The 12,998-nt window shown below is 50.1% G+C and overlaps 1 protein-coding gene across 1 annotated transcript; it reads left to right on the top strand.

The window, feature by feature from the left end:
- Positions 1-4,459: 4,459 nt before the first annotated feature.
- On the top strand, positions 4,460-8,170 carry LOC113034069 (uncharacterized). Its single transcript, XM_026188363.1, has 6 exons — positions 4,460-5,296; positions 5,466-6,087; positions 6,184-6,274; positions 6,493-6,659; positions 6,740-6,868; positions 7,761-8,170. Exons 1-6 carry the CDS (start codon positions 4,832-4,834, stop codon positions 8,168-8,170), a joined length of 1,884 nt encoding a protein of 627 aa, XP_026044148.1. The 5' UTR covers positions 4,460-4,831.
- Positions 8,171-12,998: the final 4,828 nt, after the last annotated feature.

Raw genomic sequence — 12,998 nt, 5'->3', positions numbered from 1 at the left:
TGTGCTTGTGGCTGTAAGCTCACACAAATATAGCCCAGTGTCGGCTACACTGACATTCCTTAGAATCACAGACCAGTTCACATTACTCATGGACGGGTGGAGCAATTGCACTCGGTCTGTAAACATGTCACATTGGTAGTTGTTGTAAGAACGTCCATGTTGAAAGAAGTAGAGGTAACAATCACGTAAGGGTGGTTTCCGCCACTCCACCAGGGTAATTGGACCCACTGCAGTATTCTCACAGTGAAGAACCACATCTTGTTCACATATCGCGGTTACGTCTGTGTCAGCTAAACGAGAGAACACATTTGGTTAGTTATTCAAATAAAGGTTACAACACTACGTTTGATGTACAATGGACAGTGTTTCCAGCAAGGAAACAAACAACATTCAAGCGGCTTGGGAGAAATGCATGTACACAATCGTGTTTTGGGAGTGACTACGAACCATTTGTGATGACAGACAAAGACAGGAATGTAGAGCACATCAACAACCACAAGGACAACCAGCTTAACGTGGCCATATTTATCAATGCTCCACCGAGAATGGCCCATGCGAACATTACATGCACTTCACCTCCGACCGAGAGCGACAGTAGCCAGGTCGGCGGCTCCCGACCTACAGGTCGGCCAGCTTTGCGCTGCAGGTCGGCAGCTCCCGACCTACAGGTCGGCCAGCTTTGCGCTGCAGGTCGGCAGCTCCCGACCTACAGGTCGGCCAGCTTTGCGCTGCAGGTCGGCGGCTCCCGACCTACAGGTCGGCCAGCTTTGCGCTGCAGGTCGGCGGCTCCCGACCTACAGGTCGGCCAGTTTTGCGCTGCAGGTCGGCAGCTCCCGACCTACAGGTCGGCCAGCTTTGCGCTGCAGGTCGGCGGCTCCCGACCTACAGGTCGGCCAGTTTTGCACTGCAGGTCGGGAGCTGCCGACCTACAGGTCGGCCACTGTGTGAATCTGTTGGGAACCTGTTCGTTTGTCAGATAAAGCTACCCTAAAGTTGTACGAGTAATCGACAGTAGCTATTGTTATAGGAACACGGTACCGTTATTATGGCTGTAGAACGACTGAAGTCGTGGCAACATGACATTGCAGAGCGGTGCGTTTACCTAACCGAAAGTATTTTCGAAAGATACACCGACGGGGACCAGGACCTAGATGCAACTGCTATGACGAAAATACCAAACTACGTGCATCGCCTCCAAGCCCTAGTCGAATACTGCATGGAGGATGAGGTCCGAGCCAAAGTGTTACTGTCAGCGGTCCATGAACTCAATCCCTACTTTTACCAGGACTTGGTGGACCGGGGACCAAAGGGAAAGACAGGTACTGTATTTCTTTTCGTTGCAAATAAAAAAAAAAAACATTGTGTTGAACGAACACCTTGTTGCTTGTATACTTATGTCTCTATATCTCCGCAGAACGAAAACTGACACAGTTCAAGTTAACCGGCGCTGTCGAGCAGATGATCGGCTCGTCGCTGCCGAGGTTCCGACGTGCAGTCAGAGAACGCAGCTTCCTGGACAAAATCACGACTGTAGATGACGCAGTCGACCTCATGGTTCAAGAACAGCTGATCTTACCCGATGAAGAATATATGCTATATCACATGTATGAAACCACCGAGGGGAAGGTGGGTGCGCTCAGATGCCTCTTTGAATGCCCACAACTACCCGACGAGGCGAAGGCCAGCATATCGTTGATTCTGGCCGTGTACAACCTACACGCCTTCGGTATCTTCCCAGAACGCTGGTTGGAGACTGTAACCCCCCAAGCGGGGGCTTTGGTTGTGTAGACATGTGGTGTACCATCACGAGTGTGAAGCGTGGTGTTTGACTGTATTTGACAAATAAAATAACAACCATTACACATTGCAGCACAGTGTCTTTATTTTTTTTTATACATGATACCAACAAGTACCTCTGCAAAACCCTTGGTACAGATACATTTCATTACGTGGTCAGACTCATACATTGGAACACGTTTTGCCCTCAGGGGTCTTGTGTTTTTGGTTTGCGCGGATCCACACTACACCACACAACACGGCGATGACGGTCAGCAACAGGATCAGGGCTGCTATTATACCAGGGCGGCCTCTAGGTTGTGGAGAGTGTGAAAAAGGAGCCGTTGTGAGCTCTGAGACTGTGAGGTTGACACGTCCCTCGGACTCTACAATCTGGCCAGTTGTTGTGTTTCTGGCTGTAAGCTCACACGAGGAGATCACCTGAAATCTGTCAGTATTGATAGAGAAATCCTGTCCCCTATCAGTACTATTTGATATCAGCTGCTTTAGTCCTAATTGATGGCCTATAAAGGCTCCTCATTACCCAGAAGGCACACAGGAAAGACTTCATGATGGGTAAAAGCAAAGAACTCTCTCAAGATCTTCGTAATCTTATCGTTGAAAAGCATTTTGATGGGAATGGTTATAGGTGCATTTCCAGAATGCTGAATGTTCCTGTGAGCACTGTGGGGGCCATTATCCGGAAATGGAAAGTGCATCAGTTCACCATAAACCTGCCACGATCAGGTGCTCCACGCAAGATCCCTGTCCGAGGAGTCCAAAGAATAATCAGGAGAGTTCTCCAAGAGCCAAGAACCACTCGGACAGAACTTCAGGAAGACCTTGCATCAGCAGGTACTGTTGTTTCAAAGAAAACTATAAGCAATGCACTGAACCGCCATGGCATCCATGCACGCTCACCACGCAAGACTCCATTGCTGAACAAAAAGCATGTCAAGGCTCGGTTAAAATTTGCGCAACAGCATTTGGAGAAGCCTGTGGATTATTGGACGACTATAGTATGGTCAGATGAAAGCAAAATTGAACTTTTTGGCAGTCATTCTACACACCATGTTTGGAGAAGAAATGGCACTGCTCACCACCCCAAGAACACCATACCAACAGTCAAGTTTGGGGGTGGAAGCATCATGGTTTGGGGCTGCTTTTCAGCAAGGGGTACTGGCAGACTTCATATTATTGAAGGAAGGATGAATGGAGAGATGTACAGGGGCATTCTGGATAAAAATCTGCTGCCATCTACCAGGAAGCTAAAAATGAAAAGAGGGTGGACATTTCAGCAAGACAATGATCCCAAACACAAGGCCAAGGAAACAATGAAGTGGTTTCAAAGAAAGAAAATCAAGTTGCTTGAATGGCCCAGTCAATCACCTGACCTAAATCCCATAGAAAATCTATGGAGAGAACTGAAGATTTCGGCTACACTGACGTTCCTTAGAATCACAGACCAGTTTGCGTTTCCCACGGACGGCTCGAGCAGCTTCACTCGGCCTTTAAACATGTCACATTGGTAGTTGTCGTAAGAACGTAGATTTCGAAAGAAGTACAGGTAACAACTGGATACGGTTGATTTCCGCCACTCCACCAGGGTAACTGGACTCGCTGTAGTATCCTGACAGCGAAGAACCACGTCTTGTCCACATATCGCCGTTACGTATGTGTCAGCTAAACGAGAGAAACACATTTGGTTAGTTATTCGCATAAAGGTTACAACACTACGTTCGTTCTATGTACAATGTACAATGTCTTTCATCCAGGAAACAAAACGGCGTTCAAGCGAGTTCACAAACATGCACGTCAACAATAGTGTTTTAGGAGTGACTACAAACCTTTTGAGTCAAGAGACAAAGACATTATTGGAGTGCACAACACACACAAGGACAACCAGCTTAACATGGCCATATTTTCTCAGTGATCCACCGAGAATGTCCAATGCGATCATCACACGTTCTTCACAATGAGATTATACCCCAGGTCGGCTGGATAGTGTAGCCAGGTCGGCTGGAAAATGCAGCCAGGTCGGCTGGAAAGTGTAGCCAGGTCGGCTGGAAAGTGTAGCCAGGTCGGCTGGATAGTGCAGCCAGGTCGGCTGGATAGTGTAGCCAGGTCGGCTGGAAAATGCAGCCAGGTCGGCTGGAAAATGCAGCCAGGTCGGCTGGATAGTGTAGCCAGGTCGGCTGGATAGTGTAGCCAGGTCGGCTGGAAAATGCAGCCAGGTCGGCTGGATAGTGCAGCCAGGTCGGCTGGATAGTGTAGCCAGGTCGGCTGGATAGTGTAGCCAGGTCGGCTGGATAGTGTAGCCAGGTCGGCTGGATAGTGTAGCCAGGTCGGCTGGAAAGTGCAGCCAGGTCGGCTGGATAGTGTAGCCAGGTCGGCTGGATAGTGTAGCCAGGTCGGCTGGATAGTGTAGCCAGGTCGGCTGGAAAATGCAGCCAGGTCGGCTGGATAGTGCAGCCAGGTCGGCTGGATAGTGCAGCCAGGTCGGCTGGATAGTGTAGCCAGGTCGGCTGGATGTAGCCATGTGGAAATGCAGCCAGGTCGGCTGGATAGTGCAGCCAGGTCGGCTGGATAGTGCAGCCAGGTCGGCTGGATAGTGCAGCCAGGTCGGCTGGATAGTGCAGCCAGGTCGGCTGGACCCGTGCTAATATAACCAGATCGCTTGGAGTCTGCTCAACCCCAGATACATTTAAGTTTCGTAGCTTAGAGGTAACACAGTGTGTTTTCAGCTAGACTCTTTTGTAGTGCAACAAACCCAAACACCACAGTGTAGCCAGGTCGGCTGGAAAATGCAGCCAGGTCGGCTGGATAGTGTAGCCAGGTCGGCTGGATAGTGTAGCCAGGTCGGCTGGATAGTGTAGCCAGGTCGGCTGGACCCGTGCTAATATAACCAGATCGCTTGGAGTCTGCTCAACCCCAGATACATTTAAGTTTCGTAGCTTAGAGGTAACACAGTGTGTTTTCAGCTAGACTCTTTTGTAGTGCAACAAACCCAAACACCACCACAGGCTGTTTCCCCACTTATAGCTGGCTGACAACCATGGAGTACATAACGTTGGCCATTCGATGGTGCTGGGAACCTAAAGCTCACATTAATGTGTGGTCGCCCGAGGATTCAGGTGTTAGAAAGTGGAGCCTGACAAGATGGGAAGCAGAAGCCTATCAACTGCCAACTCAACATTTGACGATAGTGTGCATGCAAATCGACACCCTGTCGGCTAATGCCATCAAGAAACAACTGCTACGCCGAGCAAAAAATCTGTGGGTAGACCCTAGTTGTGTCGTTATGACGGAGGGTTGGTTTGATACAATCCTCGACTCCTATGTAGACGCAAGCAAAACAGTGTCACATACCTACACTACACTGACGACTCCGTGCTCCGGCTCGTCGTTCTACAGACACGTGAATGACTGCAATGCCCTTGTCGCTGCTAAGGGTTGGAAGAAGGATGCCAAAACAACCGCCTGTGATTCTCACACTATCTTCCAGCTGCATTGTAAACATGTAAGGTGGTTTTATTTTGTGTCGTGGTGCTGTTGACCCACTGTAAGCTATGTGTGTCTACATAATAACAACAATGATGATAATAATAATAATAATAATAATAATAATAATAATAATAATAATAATAATAATAATAATAATAATAATTGCAATGTATCCCCCTGTGCAGGAACCCCATAGCGTGACTCTTCTCGTCAAAAGCCACTCGGGCGATACTAAGTTGCTGCAAATCCGATGCGATGAACCTATGTGCATCCGAGACCTGCTGAAGAGATACGACATACATTGTGATACGGTGTGGAACGACACCATGTCCCTGTCATCCAACTCTCCCTGTATAGCCTTGACTGACCATGGCATGGACCTCATCTACACGGAGGCCACTCCAGGTATGATAACTGGCCGGTTCACAGCGGGGGCTAAGGACACGTTCGATCATCGCATGAAACACCTGAAAGTTCGCACAAAGCACCGCACCATGAAAAACAAGCCGTACTCTATACATACGACACCGCAGAATGTACCGAGAGGCGCGTCGCTCCTGGACGATGGTCTAACCCAAGAGGACTCCAACCCAACCTTACCCACCGTGTTATATTACAGCGACCCGCTGTCCACGATCGCCGATGTGCTGAGGAACGACGGTCGGTTTCTCGCTGATTGTCGACTCGCCGCATCTTACGATGACGGCCATAACGTGCACGCAGCTGATGTCGCCATTTTCGGGGTAGCGCACTATTGCTATATCTCTCGAATAACCATTCGCGTATACAGATACACTGCCACCCCACGTAGGTACAGTTATGGCTGTGGAACAACTCAGGCTGTGGTGTTGTGCGTGGGTGTCTGTGTCATAGTCGCTTACAGTTGTTTCGTGTGCTCGGTAGGTACAACAACTCCCCCACCTGATGAGGATCACGTGTTCACATACCCTTACGAATGCACGGTCTGCCGAGAGGAAAGCGACGTCTACCTAGAGTGTGGCCACCTTTGTTGCCAAGCGTGCATAACCTCTTTGGGAAACAAAGAGGCCATGCTGATCACATGTCCTCTTTGCAAGCAACACGTTGGCAAAAAAACTATTACAACCGCAGGCGTAACCTCCAGGACTTGCACATCGTGTGGAAAGGACAAGTGTTGGCTGTCGGATTGCGGTCATGTGTGCTGTGTTTCTTGTGATGTCTATTTCTCCGCAGAACGAAAACCTGGACACATGTTCAAGTTAAACCCATGCGGCCAAGCGCTATGCCTCGATCTCCACCTGCCACGTTTATGTTCCATGATGTGGTGCCATCAGGAACCGCAGCCGGCTGGACATCATCACGACTGTCGACGAGCCTCTCTGACTATCCTGGTCCGGCAAGTAGACTTGATCTTACCCGATGAACAATATATGCTATATCACATATATAAAACCACCGCGGGGAAGGTGCGTGCACTCAGATACCTCTTTGGATGCCCCACGGTACCCGACGACACCAAGGCCCAGCATCTCGCTGGTTCTGGCCGTGTACAACCTGGACGTCTTTGGCATCTTCACCGACGACCCTTATAGCTTGTTGGAGATTGATTGTAATCCTAAAGCTAGGGCTTTGGCTGTGTAGACATGTGGTGTATTAGCATGGGTGTAAGCGTGGTGTTTGACTGTATGTGACAATAAAATGACAACCATTACACATTGCAGTACTTTATTTGCCATTGGCCGGTGTTTTCCTTTTTGATACATGATACCAACACGCACATATACACAAACCTTGACACCCGATACATTTTCATTACGTGGTCAGACGCATACATTGGAACACGTTTCACCCTCAGGGGGTCTTGCGTTTTTGGTTTGTTGCGGATCCACACTAACCAACACACAACACGGCGATGGCGATCAGCAACAGGATCAGGGTGGCTATTACACCGGGGCGGCGCTCTAGGTTGTGGAGAGTGCGAAAAAGGAGCCTTTGTGGCACTCTGAGACTGTGAGGTTGACACGGCTCACAGTTGTTGTGCTTTGATGGGCTGTAAGCTCACACAAATATAGCCCAGTGTCGGCTACACTGACATTCCTTAGAATCACAGACCCAGTTCACATTACTCATGGACGGGTGGAGCAATTGCACTCGGTCTGTAAACATGTCACATTGGTAGTTGTTGTAAGAACGTCCATGTTGAAAGAAGTAGAAGGTAACAATCACGTAAGGGTGGTTCCGCCACTCCACCAGGGTAATTGGACCCACTGCAGTATTCTCACAGTGAAGAACCACATCTTGTTACATATCGCGGTTACGTCTGTGTCAGCTAAACGAGAGAACACATTTGGTTAGTTATTCAAATAAAGGTTACAACACTACGTTTGATGTACAATGGACAGTGTTTCCAGCAAGGAAACAAACAACATTCAAGCGGCTTGGGAGAAATGCATGTACACAATCGTGTTTTGGGAGTGACTACGAACCATTTGTGATGACAGACAAAGACAGGAATGTAGAGCACATCAACAACCACAAGGACAACCAGCTTAACGTGGCCATATTTATCAATGCTCCACCGAGAATGGCCCATGCGAACATTACATGCACTTCACCTCCGACCGAGAGCGACAGTAGCCAGGTCGGCGGCTCCCGACCTACAGGTCGGCCAGCTTTGCGCTGCAGGTCGGCGGCTCCCGACCTACAGGTCGGCCAGTTTTGCGCTGCAGGTCGGCAGCTCCCGACCTACAGGTCGGCCAGCTTTGCGCTGCAGGTCGGCGGCTCCCGACCTACAGGTCGGCCAGTTTTGCGCTGCCAGGTCGGAGCTGCCGACCTACAGGTCGGCCACTGTGTGAATCTGCTGGGAACCTGTTCATTGTCAGATAAAGCTACCCTAAAGTCGTACGAGTAATCGACAGTAGCTATTGTTATAGGAACACGGTACCGTTATTATGGCTGTGGAACAACTCAGGTCGTGGAAGCATGACATTGCAGAGCGGTGCACTCACATAACCGAAAGTATTTTTGACAGATACACCGACGGGGACCAGGACCTAGATGCAACTGCTATGACGAAAATACCAAACCATGTGCATCGCCTACGTGCCCTTGTCGAATACAGCTTGCAGGATGAGGTCCGAGCCAAAGTGTTACTGTCAGCGGTCCATGAACTCAATCCCTACTTTTACCAGGACTTGGTGGACCGGGGACCGCAGGGAAAGACAGGTACTGTATTTCTTTTCGTTGCAAATAAAAAAAAAAAACATTGTGTTGAACGAACACCTTGTTGCTTGTATACTTATGTCTCTATATCTCCGCAGAACGAAAACTGACACAGTTCAAGTTAACCGGCGCTGTCGAGCAGATGATCGGCTCGTCGCTGCCGAGGTTCCGACGTGCAGTCAGAGAACGCAGCTTCCTGGATAAAATCACGACTGTAGATGACGCAGTCGACCTCATGGTTCAAGAACAGCTGATCTTACCCGATGAAGAATATATGCTATATCACATGTATGAAACCACCGAGGGGAAGGTGGGTGCGCTCAGATGCCTCTTTGAATGCCCACAACTACCCGACGAGGCGAAGGCCAGCATATCGTTGATTCTGGCCGTGTACAACCTACACGCCTTCGGTATCTTCCCAGAACGCTGGTTGGAGACTGTAACCCCCCAAGCGGGGACTTTGGTTGTGTAGACATGTGGTGTACCATCACGAGTGTGAAGCGTGGTGTTTGACTGTATTTGACAAATAAAATAACAACCATTACACATTGCAGCACAGTGTCTTTATTTTTTTTTATACATGATACCAACGAGTACCTCTGCAAAGCCCTTGGTACAGATACATTTCATTACGTGGTCAGACTCATACATTGGAACACGTTTCGCCCTCAGGGGTCTTGTGTTTTTGGTTTGCGCGGATCCACACTACACCACACAACACGGCGATGACGGTCAGCAACAGGATCAGGGCTGCTATAATACCAGGGCGGCCTCTAGGTTGTGGAGAGTGTGAAAAAGGAGCCGTTGTGAGCTCTGAGACTGTGAGGTTGACACGTCCCTCGGACACTACGTCAATCTGGCCAGTTGTTGTGTTTCTGGCTGTAAGCTCACACGTATATAGCCCTGAGTCGGCTACACTGACGTTCCTTAGAATCACAGACCAGTTTTCCGTTTCCCACGGACGGCTCGAGCAGCTTCACTCGGCCTTTAAACATGTCACATTGGTAGTTGTCGTACAGAACGTAGATTTCGAAAGAAGTACAGGTAACAACTGGATACGGTTGATTTCCGCCACTCCACCAGGGTAACTGGACTCGCTGTAGTATCCTGACAGCGAAGAACCACGTCTTGTCCACATATCGCCGTTACGTATGTGTCAGCTAAACGAGAGAAACACATTTTGGTTAGTTATTCGCATTAAAGGGTGTACAAACATTAACGTTCGTATCTAGTACAATGTACCAATGTCTTTTGCATCCGAAACAAAAACGGCGTTAAAGCGAGGTTCACAAAACATGCAATCGTCAACAAAAGCTGTTTTAAGGAGTGACTACAAACCTTTTGAGTCAAGAGACAAAGACATTATTGGAAGTGCACCAGACACACAAAGGACAGCCAGCTTAACATGGCCCATATTTGCTCAAGTGATCGCACCGAGAATGGTCCAAATGCGATCATCACACGTTCATTACATGAAGCATTATACCCCAGGTTCGGGCTGGATAGTGTAGCCCAGTGTCGGCTGGAAAAATGTAGCCAGGTCGGCTGAAAAATGTAGCCAGGTCGGCTGGCAAGTGTTGCCAGGTCGGCTGAAAAGTGTAGCCAGGTCGGCTGGCAAGTGTAGCCAGGTCGGCTGGATAGTGTAGCCAGGTCGGCTGGAAAGTGTAGCCAGGTCGGCTGGATAGTGTAGCCAGGTCGGCTGGAAAATGTAGCCAGGTCGGCTGGATAGTGTAGCCAGGTCGGCTGGATAGTGTAGCCAGGTCGGCTCTCAAATGTAGCCAGGTCGGCTGGCAAGTGTAGCCAGGTCGGCTGGAAAGTGTAGCCAGGTCGGCTGGAAAGTGTAGCCAGGTCGGCTGGAAAGTGTAGCCAGGTCGGCTGGAAAATGTAGCCAGGTCGGCTGGATAGTGTAGCCAGGTCGGCTCTCAAATGTAGCCAGGTCGGCTGGATAGTGTAGCCAGGTCGGCTGGAAAGTGTAGCCAGGTCGGCTGGAAAGTGTAGCCAGGTCGGCTGAAAAATGTAGCCAGGTCGGCTGGATAGTGTAGCCAGGTCGGCTGGAAAGTGTATCCAGGTCGGCTGGAAAGTGTAGCCAGGTCGGCTGAAAAATGTAGCCAGGTCGGCTGGCAAGTGTAGCCAGGTCGGCTGGAAAGTGTAGCCAGGTCGGCTGGAAAGTGTAGCCAGGTCGGCTGGAAAGTGTAGCCAGGTCGGCTGGAAAGTGTAGCCAGGTCGGCTGGAAAGTGTAGCCAGGTCGGCTGGAAAGTGTAGCCAGGTCGGCTGAAAAATGTAGCCAGGTCGGCTGGCAAATGTAGCCAGGTCGGCTGGATAGTGTAGCCAGGTCGGCTGGAAAATGTAGCCAGGTCGGCCGGATAGTGTAGCCAGGTCGGCTGGAAAATGTAGCCAGGTCGGCTGGATAGTGTAGCCAGGTCGGCTGGATAGTGTAGCCAGGTCGGCTGGCAAGTGTAGCCAGGTCGGCTGGATAGTGTAGCCAGGTCGGCTGGAAAGTGTAGCCAGGTCGGCCGGAAAGTGTAGCCAGGTCGGCTGAAAAATGTAGCCAGGTCGGCTGGCAAGTGTAGCCAGGTCGGCTGGAAAGTGTAGCCAGGTCGGCTGGCAAGTGTAGCCAGGTCGGCTGGATAGTGTAGCCAGGTCGGCTGGATAGTGTAGCCAGGTCGGCTGGAAAATGTAGCCAGGTCGGCTGGATAGTGTAGCCAGGTCGGCTGGAAAGTGTAGCCAGGTCGGCTGGAAAGTGTAGCCAGGTCGGCTGGCAAATGTAGCCAGGTCGGCTGGAAAGTGTAGCCAGGTCGGCTGGAAAATGTAGCCAGGTCGGCTGGATAGTGTAGCCAGGTCGGCTGGAAAATGTAGCCAGGTCGGCTGGAAAGTGTAGCCAGGTCGGCTGGAAAGTGTAGCCAGGTCGGCTGGCAAATGTAGCCAGGTCGGCTGGCAAGTGTAGCCAGGTCGGCTGGAAAGTGTAGCCAGGTCGGCTGGAAAGTGTAGCCAGGTCGGCTGGAAAGTGTAGCCAGGTCGGCTGGAAAGTGTAGCCAGGTCGGCTGGAAAATGTAGCCAGGTCGGCTGGAAAGTGTAGCCAGGTCGGCTGGAAAATGTAGCCAGGTCGGCTGGATAGTGTAGCCAGGTCGGCACAATTCGCAAGATGCTTAGTGATCCAGACATACCAGTTGCTACAAAGCACAGTATTGGCCTGATACTCATGTCACATAACATGCACATATACGGACTGACGGACGAATGGAAAGGCTATAAAGTGTTTCGAGCTACAGACTCGTAGACTGCGCACCGTAACCAGTGAAATGTATATGTGTCGCTCCCGATGTTATTGTGAATGTGAATGTTGGCAACAGCAAATAAAATCAAGGTGACACACACAGGGTTTGTGTGGTTTCTTTTTATTAGTGTGGTCCGATGTTTATGTTCACAAGTCATGTAGGTACACTGCATGTTACACAAAGGACATTCTTAGTAGGTTTATCATCGCTTCCACAAGCACCGTAGCCGGTGTTGTCGTTGTTGTATGTTACACACAGCACAGCTCAATTGTGGACACGCCTCACTGAATCCCATTTCATCTCTGGCGTTCTGGATACCAAAACAAAAAGGTGTTCCACTTCAAGGCGTCTTGGTTGGTGTCACACCACAGCAGGCAAGTAGCTTGCTGCGATTCCGTCTCACGGAAAACATCACCTAAACGAGGCACCACACTAAAGCGGTCATCCACCAACTCCCGTAGGTCTTTGTCGATCGCCGCGCTTACGAGTTTCCAGCGGTTGTCTTCAAACCGGCAGTCGGTGTGTCGATCTGCCTCTCCTGGTATCCAGCTGAGCGTGAAGTATTCTTTGTAAGCTTTCCACAACTGCTCAGTGAAGCGCTCTATATCCATCGTGTCGTCTTCCATCAAAAGGGTCAACGTCCACCCTAAGTCAGCGGTGCGATCCACTTGCACGTACCACGGCCAGCACAGGTAATCCCTGTTCGTGTAATATCTCGACCAAAACTGACACAGCTGAAACCCGTCCGTGCTCAGCGCACCCAGGTCTTCCACCTCCAAAAGCTTTATATACGGCAGTAACGTGTGCAGTTTAGGCTTCTCGTCCGCGGTCATCTTGGTCGTCATTGAGCTCGAGAGCACGTGCCTTTTCATAATTTTGTCTAGCCTGGGGCTGTAGAGTCTAGAGAGTTTGTCGATCTTAGAGTCGGGGAACGCCACCCTGGGATGGCGTACGGTGAGTCGATGAGTACCTGGCATTGTAACGACGGTATGCATGTAGTGCGATGTGTGTGGTGACAGTGTCTGTGTATATATACCTCGCAGGAAACATAAACAACACATTTGAAATCCGGCGGTGACACGGGAGACGTACGCACCATCGGAAGGCTACCCTTTGTGATTGTCGTCGTGTGCTGTCAACTGATCAACGTCACGGACGATCTCACTGCTGTCACAGCAGAGAGTAGGCAAAGGGTTGTGACTCTACCGTGTCGATGTTCATACGCGAGGACCATCATTGTGG

The sequence above is a fragment of the Astatotilapia calliptera genome, chromosome 12 (genome assembly GCF_900246225.1).
Source record: "Astatotilapia calliptera chromosome 12, fAstCal1.2, whole genome shotgun sequence".
NCBI classification, from domain to species: domain Eukaryota; kingdom Metazoa; phylum Chordata; class Actinopteri; order Cichliformes; family Cichlidae; genus Astatotilapia; species Astatotilapia calliptera.
This window is presented reverse-complemented; position numbering and strand designations above follow the sequence as displayed.

Excerpts from the sequence above, each read along its gene's own strand:
- LOC113034069 (XM_026188363.1), top strand. The coding sequence starts at position 4,832 with ATGGAGTACATAACGTTGGCCATTCGATGGTGCTGGGAACCTAAAGCT. Across the intron at positions 6,275-6,492 it reads GAAAGCGACGTCTACCTAGA|AACGAAAACCTGGACACATG; the intron begins GTGTGGCCACCT and ends ATTTCTCCGCAG. Across the intron at positions 6,660-6,739 it reads TGACTATCCTGGTCCGGCAA|ATACCTCTTTGGATGCCCCA; the intron begins GTAGACTTGATC and ends GCGTGCACTCAG.